At 43.5% G+C, this 17,722-nt stretch overlaps 1 protein-coding gene across 1 annotated transcript in view; it reads right to left on the bottom strand.

The window, feature by feature from the left end:
• The window catches only part of LOC115077504 (vomeronasal type-2 receptor 26-like), a 68,546-nt gene that overhangs the window by 26,941 nt on the left and 23,883 nt on the right, over positions 1-17,722 (bottom strand). The window contains exon 4 of the mRNA XM_029579794.1: positions 5,952-6,243. Within this exon, the coding sequence (XP_029435654.1) occupies positions 5,952-6,243 (292 nt within the window). The remainder of the gene's footprint in view (positions 1-5,951; positions 6,244-17,722) is intronic.

Here is a 17,722-nt window from a genome sequence, read left to right as displayed (position 1 = left end):
CTCCTTTGAGAACCAGATAGGTTTCAATTTTCTTTTGCTTTTCTTTACCTTTCTAACATATAGTGTACTTGCCTTGGTGATTGCTCCTTTTAGATTGGTCCACTGCTGATCCACATCTCTCTTGTTCTCCCATCCTTTTAGTTCTTCCTCTAGGTACTTCCCCATTTCCTCAAAGTCCGTGTTTTTGAACTGTAAAACTCGGGTCTTTGTGCTTCTTTTCCATATTCTTTTAGTGATATTAAACCATACCGTTTGATGATCACTGGTGCTGAGGTGGGTGCCCACCTGGACATCAGAGACATTATCTCCATTAGTGAGCACTAAGTCGAGTACAGTTCCTTCTCTCGTGGGTTCCATAACCATTTGTTTGAACAAAGTTACTTGCATGGCATCCACTATCGCTCTACTATTTTTAGATTCTGCAGATGGGATTTTCCAGTCTACATCTGGCATATTAAAGTCACCAACGATCACCACTGCTCCCTTCTTACCTATCGTATGGATGTCTTCAACCAGATCTCTGTCCAGCTCTTCCTTTTGGTTTGGAGGCCTGTAAACCACTCCAATATAAATGGATGCTCCGTCATCTTTTTTTAGGTCGACCCATAGTGCTTCTTCCCTGTCCCAACTTCCTTGCAGCTCAGATGCTTGGATATTGTTTCTGACATAAAGAGCCACACCTCCCCCTTTTCTATCCACTCTGTCCTTCCTTAACAAGTTATAGCCTGGTATTGCTGTATCCCAGTCATGAGATTCTGTGAACCATGTCTCTGTGATAGCAACAATGTCCAATTTTGCCTCCGTCATTAGGGCCTGCAGATCTGGGATTTTATTTCCCAAACTATGAGCATTTGTGGTCATAGCTTTCCAGGTTCTCTCTTTAAGGTTATTGCTTTTCCTGGACTCCTTATGAGACTTTAGTTGAGATTTGTTATTCACTTCACTCTTTCCTTTTGCAGTTGTGCCACTGATGACAGAGTTATCCATCTCAATTAGATTTTTCTTTTGGTTATGGATCTTGAAATTCTGCATGCGTTGGGTTTTTTCTCTCTTTTCTGGTAACACTTCAATGTTTTTCTCAAGAACTTCTTCAGTTTTTAATATAGAGAAGACTTTTTGTTCATTTTGCATTTGGTACAGTGTGTGTCTCCTCATCACAGGTCTAATTCTACCACTCCAGGGGCCAACCCATTCAAGGGAGCCCTTTGCTGTGAAAAGAAAAGCAAAATCTCCCCAGGTGTATGTTCCGACCCATGTTAAACCAGAACTGCTGTTCACATGGAAACCTCCTCCACGTCGACTCGCCACAATTTAAAGGTTCATTCTCCACTCTAGGGGCCAATCCATTCTAGGGAGCCCTTTCCTGCGCAAAGGGAAGGGAACTCTCCCTGGGATTAGCCAGCCTATCTTTAGTACCTGCCAACCCATGTTGAACCAAAACCGCTGTTCACATGGAAACCTCCTCCACGTGGACTTGCTATATTTGAAGGCTCGTGCTCCACTCTAGGGGCCAACCTATTCTAGGGAGCCATTTCCTGCGCAAAGGACAGGGAACTCTCCCCAGGTGTAGCCAGCCTATCTTTAGTACCTGCTAACCCATGTTGAACCAGAACCGCTGTTCAAATGGAAACCTACTCCATGTCGACTCGCCAAACTATGAAAGCTCATGCTCCACTCTAGGGGCCAACTAATTCTAGGGAGTCCATTCCTTTGCAAAGGAAAAGGAAATCTCCCCGGCATTAGCCAGCCTATATCTTAGTACCCCCCCGACCCATGTTGAACAAGAACCACTGTTGAAATGGATAACTTCTCCACGTCAACTCCACGTCAACTCACCACACTTTGAAGGCTTGTGCTCCACTGTAGGGGCCAACCCATTCTAGGGAGCCCTTTCCTGTGCAAAGGAATGGGAACTCTGCCCTGTGTAGCCAGCCTATCTCTTAGTGCCCGCCAACCCATGTTGAACCAGAACCGCTGTTGACATGGAAACCTCCCCCACATCATCTTGCCAAATTTGAAGGCTCGTGCTCCAATCTAGGGACCAACTCATTCTAACGAGCCCTTTCCTGTGCAAAGGAATGGGAACTCTCCCCAGGTGTAGCCAGCCTATGTCTTACTACCTGCTGACCCATGTTGAACCAGAACAGCTTTTCACATGGAAACCACCTCCACATCGACTCACCATACTTTGAAGGCTCATGATCCACTGTAGGGGCCAACCCATTCTAGCGAGCCCTTTCGTGCGCAAAGGAAAGGGAACTCTCCCTGGGTGTAGCCAGCCTATCTCTTAGTACCCGCCGACCCATGTTGAACCAGAACTGCTGTTCACATGGAAACCTCCTCCATGTCCCCTCGCCACACTTCGAAGGCTCGTGCTCCACTTTAGGGGCCAACCCATTCTAGGGAGCCATTTCCTGCGCAAAGGAAAGGGAACTCTCCACTGGTGTAGCCAGCCTATCTCATAGTATCCGCTGACCCATATTGAACCGGAGCTGCTATTCACATGGAAACCTCCTCCACGTCGACTCGCCATACTTTGAAGGCTCATGCTCCACTCTAGGGGCCTACTCATTCTAGGGAGCCCTTTCCTTTGCAACGGAAAGGGAAATCTCCCCAGGTGTAGCCAGCCTATCCCTTACTACCCTGCCCACCAATGTTGAACCAGAATCACTTTTTACATGGAAATCTCCTCCACGTCGACTCACTATTCTTTGAAGACTCATGATCTACTTTAGGGGCCTACTCATTCTAGGGAGCCCTTTCCTTTGCAAAGGAAAGGGAACTCTCCACGGGTGTAGCCATCCTATCTCTTAGTACCCGCAGACCCATATTGAACCGGAGCCACTATTCACATGGAAACCTCCTCCATGTCCCCTCGCCATACTTTGAAGGCTCATGCTCCACTCTAGCGGCCAACCCATTCTAGGGAGCCATTTCCTGCGCAAAGGAAAGGAAAATCTCCCTGGGATTAGCCAGCCTATCTCTTAGTACCTGCTGACCCATGTTGAACCAGACCCGCTGTTCACATGAAAACCTCCTCCATGCGGACTTGCTATATTTGAAGGCTCGTGCTCCACTCTAGGGGCCAACCTATTCTAGGGAGCCCTTTCCTGCACAAAGGACAGGGAACTCTCCCCGGGTGTAGCCAGCCTATCTCTTAGTACCTGCCAACCCATGTTGAACCAGATCTGCTGTTCAAATGGAAACCTACTCCACGTCGACTTGCCAAACTATGAAAGCTCATGCTTCACTCTAGGGGCCAACTCATTCTAGGGAGCCCATTCCTTTGCAAAGGAAAGGGAAATCTCCCCGGCTTTAGCCAGCCCTTATCTGTGCAAATGAATGGGAACTCTCCAGTTAATTGTTAGATAGATAAGTCATTATCCAGATAAAACTTAACTAAATAAGTAATGGGCATTATTAGGTATTCCAGAAAGGAGACAAGTTAGCCCAGAAACGTATCAGCTGACTCATAGGAGTTTGCCAAAAAGAAGCTTATTGGCTAACTTTAACTGTGTCCTGGAACAGGTCTGAATTAATCCAGAAACCAAAGAATATAGCTGCTTCAATGTTAATGATCTTTAAAATGTGGCACGTGTGAGCTTGGGGGGTCTGACTCCCAGGTCCCGTCAATGAATAGAAGTGCCCTGGAGGACTGGCCCGCTCTCCCATTCCTCAAGCACCTCCAAGCATTCACAAAACTGAAAGTATGATGGGCTGGCACCTAACTTCTTCTATCCCTTCTCAGTAAGGCAGACTCTTTACTCACTGCTCCCTCCCTCCAAAGTCGAAGCTGCCCAACCATTTAGTACTGTAGTGAACCACATTCTACCCTAGAGTTACGGGTACAAAGTGATCCTGATTGCTTCCAATGCTGCTCTGACAGCAATGCTGATCTCTTATGTTTCAAAGGGGAATATTTATTAATGGTTTTACCTATCTGGGATGGGGAAGGGGATCCCTGCACCATCCCAACATACATTTATGTTTTTCAAAATATTTGGAAGGCTTTGGGAGTAGGATTCAATCTGGCGGGGCACTACTCTACAATGGCTTGAGGCCTGGGAATCTGACCCACAGATCCATGCTACACATTTTTTTAATGGTCACTGCCACTTAACTGGGTATATTTGCATGAATATAGCCAGATAAGGATAACATTTTCCAGCTACTTTTAGCAAGATAACTTTAAATCTAACTGGCAAAACTCAAAAGATTAAAGTTATCCAGCTAAATTTACCCATTTAACATTATTCAGGATGTATTTTCTAGGGTTTGTTTGTTTTTTATATATTAGCCTCCAGAAGGGCAATATTCAAAAAATGGCAAACAAACACATTATTCAGAAAATTAGCCAGGTAAACTGTCCTTGTTATTCAGCAGAACAAGTCTCAATAGTTTTATATCTGCTAGAGTTTGCTCCTGCCCTTATGGAAATTCTCCTGGACCATGTGAAGGGGGTATTTAGGCTTTGGGATAGGAACATTTTCCATTTAGAAGCTGTGGATATACTACATTGTAAACATTGACAGTCTGTGTGCATTTTTCCATTTCAGGCAGAGATTTAACCAGAAAAAAAAGGGGCAGGCTAGGGGGATTTGGGTGTGTGATTCAGAAGTGCACATGGCATTTGCTATTTTGTAAGAGATATATGTATATATATTAGCAAACTTATCTGTACACTTTTATATCTGCTAATTGACTGGTTCAAGTGAACTTGGACATCTGCTGTCTGCAATTTTTGGGTGGGAGGATTGGGTGAAAAGATGGAAGTACAGTGTGAAGTGCTAGAGGGTCTGTGTGAGCTGAATATGGACTTGATGAATTGACAGAGATACTGGCAAAATGCTGATTTCTAATATGCAGGCAAATAGTATCAAAATGGCATAAATGCATGTTTTATAAATTGCCTGCCTGCATACAGTCAGGATTATTACATGTACATATATTTTTTGCACATAAAATATATATGTAAATATTTAGATAATAAGTAGAGAATGTGAGTGATTTCCTGCACTGGATATATTCATGCATACTAAAGCAAATGCATGTGTTTTCAAAACAGAACTATGTAGTATTTTATGAACTGTGCAGTTCCATCACACAGTTTATAATATCTTAGGATGAATCTCTACACATCTACTTGTGGATGCAAATCTTGCCTATTTTATAAACATAACATACACTTGCATAGTTTATGTGCAAAATAATTGTGATACTGCATGAATAAACACTCAGAATTAAACATAGAGGCAGATATTTTGTAAAGCATGTCCACATACCATTCTGAAAATACTTACTTACAGGAGAATTTGGAATCACCAGTTTACTGATATCTCCGCCAGGTTATCCAGTCCTTCTCCTGTTCACCTAGACCCTCTAGCACTTCACTCTAAATCCCCACCAGTTTACACAGATCTCTCACCCAAAAATTGTAGGCAACATATTATTCTTTCACTAGCAGATATAAATGTGAACAAATAAGTTTGATAATGTACAGTATTTGTGTATAACTCTTTCTCAATAACAACTACCACACACAATACTGAACCCTGCCTCAAAATGCTCTTAAACAACCCCATTTTTCCCCTGGCAAAATATATATAGAAACCTAAAAATACATGCCTACTCTTAACATTTATTATATATATGGAAACATGCCACTTTCATGCCTATATGCTATTTTTTTATGTGAGGAACTCTTTGAAAATATGTTCCAAATGATAGAATTGGGTTGAGGGACAACAAAAATAAAGGGTAAAAACTGACAGCAAGAAAGATAGGGGAAATTCAGAACAGAAGAAGAATTATTAAGGAAAGGAGTTTATAAAGGAAGGAAGAAAAGTATGGAAAAGGGAAAGGGAACCGCAAAATTACTACAAACCCTCGGTATCTTCTAATGTTTAAATATTTTCGTAAAACTGAACTCTATAGAGATTTCTTATTCATACCTGAGGGTATCTGTACATCCCTGTGATGCTTGCAGATGAACAGGTTGGAGAAGACATCAATTGTCCTATCACAGCTACTAATCTGCCCTTCTGATAACAACGATAATTAGGAACTGGATACTGAAGACTAGATAATACTCGCAAAATGTTAAGCACTGAAATTTCATCACTGTAGCAAGAATCATACACCAGGAATCCCAGAGTAATGTTGGGTAAGAGGTCTGTTCTGTTGTTGATCTCCTCAATGGCAAAAGCAAAGGCCAAAAGATGCCGTAAGTAATGCAAATGCTGTCTGAAGGAATAATGTTATTATTTGATGAAAAGGAAAGAATAAAACTTATGTGTTTGTTTATCTCCATTTTAATTCATAATTATTATCCCTTGCAATTTATTTCCACTGTTTTCCTATAAGAATGACATGTATAGCATGCTTTATTCAGTTTTATTACTGTTCGATATATTGCACTTTTACCATTTCTTTAGAAAGCAAATAACAGAAAGCAGACATAATTCTGATATTTTTCTGTACAGCAAGAAAGCAAAGGGGTAGATTTTCAAAGGGTTGCGTGCGTAAGATATGCGCGCAACCCCCGAAAACCTACCCCTGCCTCCTCATCCGTGTGCTGAGCCTATCTTGCATAGGCTCGGTGACGCGCACAAGCCCCGGGTCGCGCGTAAGTCCCGGGGCTTTGAATAAGGGGCTGGCCGGGAGCATGTCCGGGGCATGGCAATGTGTCAGAGTGTGTCCGTGGGTGTGGCAGTGGTCCATGGGCGGGGCTGGAGGCGTGGCGGTGGTCCAGGACGGGGCCGAGTGCTCCGGCAGAACGGCCTGTGCTGGGGCAGGGAGCCAGTGGCACGTGCAAGTTACGCCTGCCAGAGGCAGGCATAACTCCATGAAATAAGGTAGGGGGGATTTAGTTAGGGCTGGGGGGGTGGGTTAGACAGGGAAAGGGAGGGAAAGGTGAGGGCGACAAAAAAAAAGTTCCCTCCAAGGCTGTTCCGATTTCGGAGAGGCCTCGGAGGGAATGGAGGCAGGCTGCTCGGCTCAGCACACGCAGGTTGCACAATTGTGCACCCTCATGCACGTGCCGACCCTGGATTTTATAACATGCGTGCGCTGCCGGGTTGCGCGAACAAATCTGCATCCTCGCGTAAGTTTAAAGATTTTCCCCAAAGTGTTGTATCCTATCATTCTTACAAAAACATTTTGGTATCTCTTGCTACCTACTGTATCACTACCCAAAGTGATTCATTATTCTCCTATAAATTTTCTGTAGAATCACTTCATATAACTGACTAAATAAAGATTAATGCCTAGCTAGAATAAAGGATAGACATGTTAATAGTGCATCTTACTGCAGATTTTAATGTACAATTTCAAGCCTACACAAATTATCCTGATTTTTAACAGGATCCATATACAAGTTTATTTTGAAGGTAGGATTGCTGTGCGAATAAACCTACACACATAAATATACCCAGTGCAAAACAGGATGCAAAATTATGCACATTAATAGTATAAAACCAAAGAAGGTAATCTTCAAAGCAGTAACAACATGCATATGGCTAACATACACTTAGGGAGAAATTTTCAGTAGCCCACAAAAGTGCAGTATAGCATCTCCAAATGGATTTGTTTTGCATAAACCTTGACAGAAATAAACCTCATTCCTAACCAGGGTATGTTGGAATGATCCCATTCTCTCAAATGTACTGCTATTGCTCTCCTTAATACAAGCATTGTTTCAAAGAGAGGCTTGGTCTGGAGTTCATAGGATGTAATATATATTGCGGCAACCTGTCAAGTTGTGGCTGAAAGTTAATTTTACTTTGGTTAGTGATGACCAATACAGTGGGGGCCATTTATCTTAATGCAGTTTCTTGATCTTTAATTGCTTCCCAAAATGCTTGAGGATCTTTTCTTTCTCCATGACTGCCTTTTAGAATTTGTTTAAGTGTCTACATGGGCAAAAATGTCCCTGCAAGTTTTTTCCCTCCTTTATTTCACCTGCTGAAAAGGAGTTGCAAAGTACACATGAACATTTGAAAATGACTTTCTGCATGAGTACTTTACCCTCCCCCATCCCCTGACTTCATCATCCTCTCATCAATGCCCTTTTTTCATTTGAGTAAAAGTATGTAGTTGTGAACATTACACTTACATTCAGTAAAATCAGCACATCTTTGCCAAATAAGAGAAAGAAGTATCTCCCTGCCTGGCCCAAAAGTTTGGAATGGAATAAAACAAGGAATAGCCTAAAGTCCTCCAAAAAAATGTTTATTCAATCAATGAGTGCCCGACTCTAGGCCTGAGTTTCACCCATTTGAGGGCTGCTTCAGGGGCTCTGAAAACAGCAGAATATCACTTTTAGGTTGTACTTTACAATCTCTCAAGCCTCATTCAGAACGACGTCCAAAACATGAGTGACAGATTTTGTTGGTGTGCTCATTCCATGTAAGTTCATAAACAGACTCTTAGGCATAGGATTATTGAGCACTCACATTTTTATAATCAGAGCATCTACAAAGATGATGTGCGTTCAAACAGCAGCTTGAATTCTGATTGCCAATCAGAGCGGTTCCAAACGCCGACAAGAGGTAATGTGCATTAGACAGCAGCCGATGTTCAATAACAGCCAAATTGTAGTAGCGTCTTGAATAATCTCAATACATTTAAAGTACACAATGCATTAGGGATGTGAATCGTTTTTTGACGATTTAAAATATCGTCCGATATATTTTAAATCGTCAAAAATCGTTAGGGCCACGATACAATACCAATTCCCCCGATTTATCGTCAAAAAATCGTAAATCGGGGGAAGGGGGGAGGGCAGGAAAACCGGCACACTAAAACACCCTAAAACCCACCCCCCGACCCTTTAAATTAAATCCCCCACCCTCCCGAACCCCCCCCCCCCAAATGCCTTAAATTACCTGGGGGTCCAGCGGCACACTAAAACCCCCTAAAACCCACCCCGACCCTTTAAATTAAATCCCCCACCCTCCCGAACCCACCCCCCAAATGCCTTAAATTACCTGGGGGTCCGTAGCGGCGGTCCGTAGCTTAAATTACCTCCGTAGCCTTAAATTACCTCCGTAGCGGCGGTCCGTAGCTAAATCGGGGGAAGGGGGAGAGCAGGAAAACCGGCACATTAAATCGTGTAGTCTTCAGCCGGCACCATTTTGCAAAATGGCCGCCGCAAAATGGCGGCGGCCATAGACCAAAACGATTCGACGCAGGAGGTCATTCCGGACCCCCGCTGGACTTTTGGCAAGTCTTGTGGGGGTCAGGAGGCCCCCCAAGCTGGCCAAAAGTTCCTGGGGGTCCAGCGGGGGTCCGGGAGCGATCTCCTGCCGCGAATCGTTTTCCGTACGGAAAATGGCGCCGGCAGGAGATCAACTGCAGGAGGTCGTTCAGCGAGGGTTCCGGACCCCCGCTGAACGACCTCCTGCAGTTTTAGTGTGCCGTGTTTTAGTGTGCCGTGTTTTAGTGTGCCGCTGGACCCCCAGGTAATTTAAGGCATTTGGGGGGGGGGTTCGGGAGGGTGGGGGATTTAATTTAAAGGGTCGGGGGTGGGTTTTAGGGGGTTTTAGTGTGCCGGCTCACGATTTTAACGATTTTCACGATACTTTACACACCCAAACGGCAACAATACGATTCCCTCCCCCTCCCAGCCGAAATCAATCGTTAAGACGATCGAGGACATGATTCACATCTCTACAATGCATACCAAATAATATGAAAAGTTGCAAAGTACACGTGAACATTTGAAAATGACTTTCTACATGAGTACTTTACCCTCCCCCATCCCCTGACTTCATCATCCTCTCATCAATGCCCTTTTTTCATTTGAGTAAAAGTATGTGGTTGTGAACATTACACTTACATTCAGTAAAATCAGCACATCTTTGCCAAATAAGAGAAAGAAGTATCTCCCCGCCTGGCCCAAAACTTTGGAATGAAATGCCTGTTAAGTTAAGGACTCAAACCGAGCTAAAATTATTTTTAAAGAACCTGAAAACATGGCTGTTTGGAATCACATTCGGAGGGAACGACTGACTGTTTTTATTTTAAAATTACTTATTTTATAATATTTTATCTCACTTTTATTTTACTTCCATTTTTACACATTGCATTTAATATAAGGCACATAGGGGGTTGTTTTGTAAGCGTTTATCGTGTGCGTTAGGGCCCTAACGCACACGATAAACCCCTATCGCACGCGAAAAAGGCCTTTTCGCGTGCGATAGGATGCAAATTAGGGGGAGGGGAGGAGTTGGGGCTGGGAGGGGCGGAGTCGGCGGTGTCTTCGCTGCTGGCGATAATGTTGCTAACATTACTGTCGGCAGCAGCGCGCTGAATAGCACCACCTTTCATGGTGTCGCTATTTGGTGCGAAAGCCGGCAGCCGGCGCACTGCCTTGGTGTGAAGGCTGCGGGCTTTCGCAGGCCCGCCCTTCCCCCCATTTTTGCAGGATTCATCATTCTGCGATGAATCCTGGCCTTAATTTTTAAACATCTGAGAGAGAGAAATAGTATACAAATTCTAGGCACTTAGGTGGTTATTTTCTAAATCTATCGCAAGAGTGCGACAGATAGAAAGTTTGGCGCATGCGTGCACTAGCTACATCGGGGCGGAGTCGGCCCCGGAAGAGGAGGAGCTGGGGCCTCACTGGGGCTCACTCTGCAAAGACGGCGCAGACAGCGAAACAGTAAGGTTCCGTATTGCTGCCTATTTCGCACCGAATAACTACACCTTTTATGGTGTAGTTATTTGACGCAACGCTGGCAGCGATCGCACTGTGGAGGTGCGATCGCTGCTGGCTAGTGCAGGACCGCCCCCCGCTTCACCCCCCTGCCCACCATTACCGCCAGGATTCACTATGCCTTGCGGCATTAGTGAATCCAGACCTTAATCTTAACTTTTTAACATCCGATATTAATGAAACTGTTTTATATGATTTAGTTTTTATTTTTTATTTCATTGCATTTTATTTTTTGTTTTATTTTATCATATTTTATGAATAATTGCTCTTTTCATTATTATTGTTATTTATGTTTTATATATGGAAACTGTTGTGATGGCCAGTCTGAACGACGGTATATGAGAGCTTAATAAATAAATAAATAAATAAATAAATAAATAAATAAATAAAATGGTAAGAGGATACCAATTTACCTAGATAAATATCTTTGAATGTACTCTTTCATAAATTGAATTATGCACAAATTCGTCCCTACTAAGCTTTTGAAAATGTACCCCTATATGTCATACTTATTCGCCTTGGGTTCAATTAATCCAAATATATATTTTTTTTTGCCTCTGAAAAATGATTGATAGAAAAAAATATATTAAACATCAGTTGTCATAAACATTAGAGTTGGATTGATTTCAGCATAAGAAATGTTTTTAGGAAATTTACAAGGAAAGCTTTGAAAACAAACCGGGGAACGGGGAAGATTCATAACAGACATTCAGTTATGCTCTCGCTGATGCCAACAGAAATGCCCACACAGAGCCCTCATCCAAAAGCATTTGAGACTGTTCTCACCATCCCAGAATCCTCAGACTCCTTTTCTTTGTTTTCCCCTTTCTCATTTGGAGGGTAATTTTCAAAGGCAAATAAAATAAAGTAAAATAGTGCTTTAACCATAAAACTGGGCTGTGCTGGAAATGTGTTTCGTAGATTTGAATAGTTTTGTGCCACTGGAGCTTCTGTACTGCTCCTCGTCTGTCCCTACCTGCTTCCTATTTCTGGGTGAGCTGAGCTGCTGGTTGCTTATAGCTGAGTTTTACCTTGTTAATAAATGTAGCATAGTTTGATTGCTCTTTAAATAAGAAACCTCCCTTGCTCATGTGATTTTCCTTACATTTCTCTTATCTAAACAAATGTCATTGTGCCACAAAGCTCTTTTAAGACACTGGACATTGGTAAAGAAGATGGAAAGAATAAATAAAACTATCCTATACCCAGAGCATAGAGAGATAAGCTCCTAAATATACATAGAAACATACATAGAAGTGACGGCAGAAGAAGACCAAACGGCCCATCCAGTCTACCCAGCAAGCTTTCACACCTATTTGTTTTCATAATCTGTTACTCTGACCACTGAGGTCAGGCCCTTATTGGTAACTTTTTGGTTCCAATTCCCTTTCACCCCCACCATCGATGCAGACAGCAGTGCTGGAGCTGCATCTAAGTGAAGTATCTAGCTAATTGGTTTGGGGTAGTAAACACCGTAATAAGCAAGCTACTCCCGTTTGTTTACCCTGCATGTGCAATTCAGCCATTGTTGGTTGTCTGAATAAAAATCCTCTTTACTTAATTCCCTCTGTTGCTGAAGCAGTGAGCTGTGCTGGATACTTATTCCAAGTCAAGTATCATGCTTAATTGATTCGGGGTAGTAGCCACCGTAAAAAGCAAGCTACACCCATGCTTATCTGTTTACCCAGACTATGTAATTCATTCCTTGTTGGTTGATGCTGAATATAAATCATCTTTTCTTCATTTTCCCTGCCGTTGAAGGAGAGAGCTATGCTGGATGTGCATTGAAAGTGAAGTATCAGGCTTATTTGATTTGGGGTAGTAACTGCTGTAACAAGCAAGCTACTCCCCTGCTTTTTTGTGGATGCAAATCCTTTTTTCCACATTTCCTCTTGCCATTGAAGCATAGAGCAATATTGGAGTCGCATTAACTGTGTGTATGTTTATTGAATAAGGATATTAATCTCCAGGTAGTAGCCGTCATTCCCGCAAGCAAGCCACCCCTTGCCTCTTCTCTTCATTCACATCCTCTAGACTTTATGGATCCACAGTGTTTATCCCACGCCCCTTTGAAATCCTTCACAGTTTTGGTCTTCACCACTTCCTTCGGAAGGGCATTCCAGGTATCCACCACCCTCTCCGTGAAGAAATACTTCCTCACTTTGGTTCTGAGTCTTCCTCCCTGGAGTTTTAAATCGTGACCCCTGGTTCTGCTGATTTTTTTGCAACGGAAAAGGTTTGTCATTGTCTTTGGATCATTAAAACCTTTCAAGTATCTGAAAGTTTGAATCATATCACCCCTGCTCCTCCTTTCCTCCAGGGTGTACATATTTAGATTCTTTAATCTCTCCTCATAAGTCATTCTATGAAGACCTTCCACCTTTTTGGTTGCCCTTCTCTGGACTGCCTCCATCCTGTCTCTGTCCCTTCGGAGATACGGTCTCCAGAACTGAACACAGTATTCCAGGTGAGGCCTCACCAAGGACCTGTACAAGGGGATTATCAACTTCCCTTTTCTTACTCGATATTCCTCTCTCTATGCATCCCAGCATTCTTCTGGCTTTAGCTATCGCCTTGTCACATTGTTTTGCCGACATCAGATTATTAGAGACAATCACCCCAAGGTCTCTCTCCTGCTCCGTACATATCAGCCCTACTCCCCCCATCGAATACAGTTCTTTCGGATTTCCACACCCCATGTGCATGACTCTGCAATTCTTGGCATTGAATCTCAGCTGCCATATCTTTGACCATTCTTCCAGCTTCCTTAAATCCCGTCTCATTCTCTCCACTCCTTCCGGCGTGTCCACTCTGTTGCAGATCTTAATGTCATCTGCAAAAAGAGAAACCTTACCTTCTATCCTGTCCACAATGTCGCTCACAAAGATATTGAACAGGACTGGTCCCAACACCGATCCCTGCGGCACTCCGCTCAACACCGCCCTCTCTTCAGAGAAGGTTCCATTTACCATCACACATTGTTTTCTGTCCATCAACCAGTTTGCAATCCAGGTCACCACCTCGGCACTCACTCCTAAGCTTCTTATTTTATTCACCAGTCTCCTGTGCGAGACCGTATCAAACGCCTTGCTGAAATCTAAGTAGATGACATCGAGCGCTCTTCCTTGATCCAATTCCTTAGTTACCTAGTCAAAAATGTCAATCAGATTTGTCTGACAGGATCTTCCCCTGGAGAATCCATGCTGCCTCTGGTCCAGCAATTCTTGCAACTGTAGATAGTTCACTATTCTTTCTTTCAACAGTGATTCCATTACTTTTCCCACCACCGAGGTGAGGCTGACCGGTCTGTAGTTACCAGCCTCTTCTCTGTTCCCTCTCTTGTGAAGCGGGACCACCACCGCTCTTCTCCAATCACTCAGCACCAGTCCCGTTTCTAAGGATCTATTGAACAGGTCACACAACGGACCCGCCAGCACATCTCTAAGCTCCCTCAGTATCCTGGGATGAACTTCATCAGGCCCCATGGCTTTGTCCACTTTCAGTTTCCCCAGCTCTTCCCATACATTCTCTACTGTAAATGAAGTTACATCTACTCCATTCCCCTCCAGTTTCTTGTTAACTAGCGATGGTCCTTCTCCATGGTCCTCTTTAGTGAACACCGAACTGAAGTATTTGTTTAATATTTCTGCCATTCCTTCGTCTCTCTCCACACATTAGGGTAGATTTAAAAAAATTGCGAGATCACGTACTTTTGTTTGCGCACCAGGCTCGAACAAAAGTACGCTGGATTTTATAAGATACGCGCATAGCCGCACGTATCTTATAAAATCCGGGGTCGGCGCATGCAAGGGGGTGCACATTTGTGCAACCTGCGCACGCCGAGCCCAGCGCACGCTGCCTGTTTCCTCCGAGGCCGCTCCGATATCGGAGCGGCCTCGGAGGGAACTTTCCTTCGCCCTCCCCCCACTTCCCCTCCCTTCCCCTCCCTTCCCCTACCTAACCCACCCCCAGGCCCTATCTAAACCCCCCCTTACCTTTGTCGGCAAAGTTACGCCTGCTTTCAGCAGGCGTAACTTTGCGCATGCCGGCCGGCAGCCCCGCTCCGTGTTCCGGTCCCGGGGGCTGGTCCAGAGGTCGCTGCTACACCCTCGGAACACCCCCGGGCTGAAACCACGCCCGCATCGCCACCCCCGAAACGCCGCATCACTCCGTCCATGCCACCGACACGCCCCCGACATGCCCCTGACACGCCCCTTTTAGAAAGCCCCGGGATTTACACGTGTCCCGGGGCTTTACGCGCGCCGGCGGCCTATGCAAAATAGTTGCGCCGGCGCGCGAGTGCCCTGCGCGCGTAAATCCGGAAGGATTTACGCGTGCAGGGCTTTTAAAATCCGCCCCATTGATTCTTTTCATCTTTCAATTTCATTATACCACTTTGGACTTTTCTCCTTTCACTGATGTATCTGAAAAATGTTTTGTCACCTCTCTTTACCTCTTTGTCAATCCTTTCTTCCTCTTGACTTTTTGCCATCTTGATTACTTTCTTCGTCTCCCTCAGTTCTACCAGATATTCTTCCTTGTGCTCCTCCCTTTGTGATCTTTTATATTTCTTGAACGCTGTTCTTTTAGCCTTTATTTTGTGAGCCACCTCCTTTGAGAACCAGATAGGTTTCATTTTTCATTTGCTTTTCTTTACTTTTCTAACATATAGATTAGTTGCCTTGGTAACTGCTCCTTTTAGATTGGTCCACTGTTGATCCACATCTCTCTCGTTCTCCCAGCCTTTTAGTTCTTCCTCCAGGTATTTCCCCATTTCATCAAAGTCCGTGTTTTTGAACTGCAAAACTCGGGTCTTTGTGCTTCTTTTCCATATCCTTTTTGTGATATTAAACCATACCGTTTGATGATCACTGGTGCTGAGGTGGGCGCCCACCTGGACATCAGAGACATTATCTCCATTAGTGAGCACTAAGTCGAGTATAGCTCCTTCTCTCATGGGTTCCATTACCATTTGTTTTGAACAAAGCTACTTGCAGGGCATCCACTATTTCTCTACTATTATTAGATTCTGCAGATGGGATTCTCCAGTCTACATCCGGCATATTAAAGTCTCCAACGATCACCACTTCTCCCTTCTTTCCTATCTTTTGGATGTCTTCAATCAGATCTCTGTCCAGTTCTTCCTTTTGGTTTGGAGGCCTGTAAACCACTCCAATAAAAATGGATGCCCCATCTTTTTTTAGGTCGGCCCATAGTGCTTCTTCATTGCCCCGTCTTCCTTGCAGCTCAGATGCTTGGATATTGTTTCTGACATAAAGAGCCACTCCTCCCCCTCTCCTATCCTCTCTGTCCTTCCTTAACAAGTTATAGCCTGGTATTGCAGTATCCCAGTCATGAGAGTCCGTAAACCATGTTTCTGTGACAGCAACAACTTCCAAGTTCGCCTCCACCATTAGGGCTTGCAAATCTGGGATTTTATTGCCCAAACTACGAGCATTTGTGCTCATAGCTTTCCAACTTTCTTTGTTCAGTTTACTGCTGTCCCTGGACTCCTTTTGTGACTTCTTTATTTGAGTTTTGTTATCCACTTTTCCCTTTGCATTTGTGCAAGGGGAAAGATTAGTGCCTTTGATTGAGTCATCCATCTCAGTGAGCTTTTTTCTTTGGTTTCTGATCTGGAATTTCTGTATGCATTGGGTTTCTTCTCTCTTTTCAGATAACACTTCAATCTTTTTCTCAAGAACTTCTTCAGTATTTAGTACAGAGTAGGAATTTTGTACTTGTTGCACTTGATACAGTGTGTGTCTCTGGATCACAGGTCTAATTCTTCCAGAGCCCACTGTAGTACTGTTTTTTGAGTTCCTTAATGCCCTGTGTGAGTGTGGGGGTAGAGTTGTGGGATGCCACAGTAAATCTCTTTTTCCTTGACTTTTGGTTATTCTGTGGTAATGGGTAATTAATTCCTGAATAATGTATAATGGAATGTATAATGGAATATAATGTAATGTAATAATGTAATGTATTTCCTGAATAATGTAAAATAATGTAAACAAAAGAACAAAATAACAGTAAGAAATGCCAGGTAAACAAATTGCAGGGACATTTTGTAAAACAGCAGCCTGAGTAGAAAGAAAATTCTTTGGACTAATCATATAAAATGCTGAACTCCAGCAATTATTCAGTTTGGAGATTTGAGATGATGATTCTTCTAAAATCTAAGGGACTTTTGACAGTCAAAGAATCTGATCCACCTGATATAACAGCTACACAGGAAGTAAAAAAAAAATGACTGGAAGAAAAATGATCAGGATTCCATGAATATTGTTGGCCAGATATTAAGCACTTCATAAACAAGCAATGCTGTTATCCAGACTATGGCAAAAGGCATCTGACAATGATTAGAAAATGAAATAGAGGACATATCCATGATAAAAGGAACCATACAGATAGTGTAGCTGGGTTCAAAAAATGTTTGGATAAGTTCTTGGAGGAGAAGTCCATTAATAGCTATTAATCAATTATACTAAGGGAATAGCCACTGCTATTAATTGCATCAGTGGCATGGGTTCTTAGTGTTTGGGTAATTGCCAGGTTCTTGTGGCCTGGTTTTTGGCCTCTGTTGGAAACGGGATGCTGGGCTTGATGGACCCTTGGTCTGACCCAGCATGGCAATTTCTTATGTTCTTATGCGATACTTTAGAAAATGAGGCCCTGGGAGAGGAAGGAAAAAGTAAAGGTTAATAGCATTTTAAATATTTACAACGAACAGTTAAATGAGCTGGTTGTGTTATAGAACTTGAAGTTGAAGGACATTAGCTGGAATCCAGGAAAGCTTGTTTGAAGAGCCAAGTCTTAAGTCTCTTCCTGAAGGTTGGGAGGCAGGGTTCCTCTCTTAGGTCTGGGGGGATGGAATTCCATAAAGGGGGACCGGCGGTAGAGAAGGCCCGATCTCTCAAGGTAATATGTCTAGTGGCTTTGGTTGGAGGAACCTGGAGTGAACCTCTATATGCATCTCTGGTAGGTCTTGAAGAATTGTGTAAGAGG

Source organism: Rhinatrema bivittatum, chromosome 16 (assembly GCF_901001135.1).
Source record: "Rhinatrema bivittatum chromosome 16, aRhiBiv1.1, whole genome shotgun sequence".
NCBI lineage: Eukaryota > Metazoa > Chordata > Amphibia > Gymnophiona > Rhinatrematidae > Rhinatrema > Rhinatrema bivittatum.
The sequence above is the reverse complement of the archived record's forward strand: the minus strand, read 5'-3'. Positions and strand labels throughout refer to the sequence as shown.